The 254-nt window shown below is 49.6% G+C and overlaps 1 protein-coding gene across 1 annotated transcript in view; it reads left to right on the top strand.

The window, feature by feature from the left end:
* Positions 1-254, top strand: part of LOC119591660 (UPF0764 protein C16orf89 homolog) — a gene marked incomplete at its 5' end in the record, with an annotated part of 7,133 nt that continues 6,879 nt past the window's right edge. The window contains 1 exon segment of the mRNA XM_037940414.1: positions 1-169. Within this exon segment, the coding sequence (XP_037796342.1) occupies positions 1-169 (169 nt within the window).

Here is a 254-nt window from a genome sequence, read left to right as displayed (position 1 = left end):
GCGCAGTTCCAGATGGTCTCAGACGCTCTGCAGGACCAGCTCTCGACAAGAAGGTCCGAGGCCATGCAAGACACCCTGTCCTCTCTCCTTGACCTTCGTGACCTTGCCTCCCAGGTCAACGCCGAGGCTGAACCTGTAGTGATGACCTCAGAGCCGGAATACTACGGCCGTGAGTGTAGCTATTTGAAATATATTATATACATGATATCCTCAAATGATATGGTTTACAACACATGCACGTATGCATGTATTGT

Source organism: Penaeus monodon, chromosome 29 (genome assembly GCF_015228065.2).
Source record: "Penaeus monodon isolate SGIC_2016 chromosome 29, NSTDA_Pmon_1, whole genome shotgun sequence".
Lineage (NCBI taxonomy): Eukaryota > Metazoa > Arthropoda > Malacostraca > Decapoda > Penaeidae > Penaeus > Penaeus monodon.
Note: the sequence above shows the minus strand (reverse complement) of the source record. Positions and strands in the feature narration are given on the sequence as shown.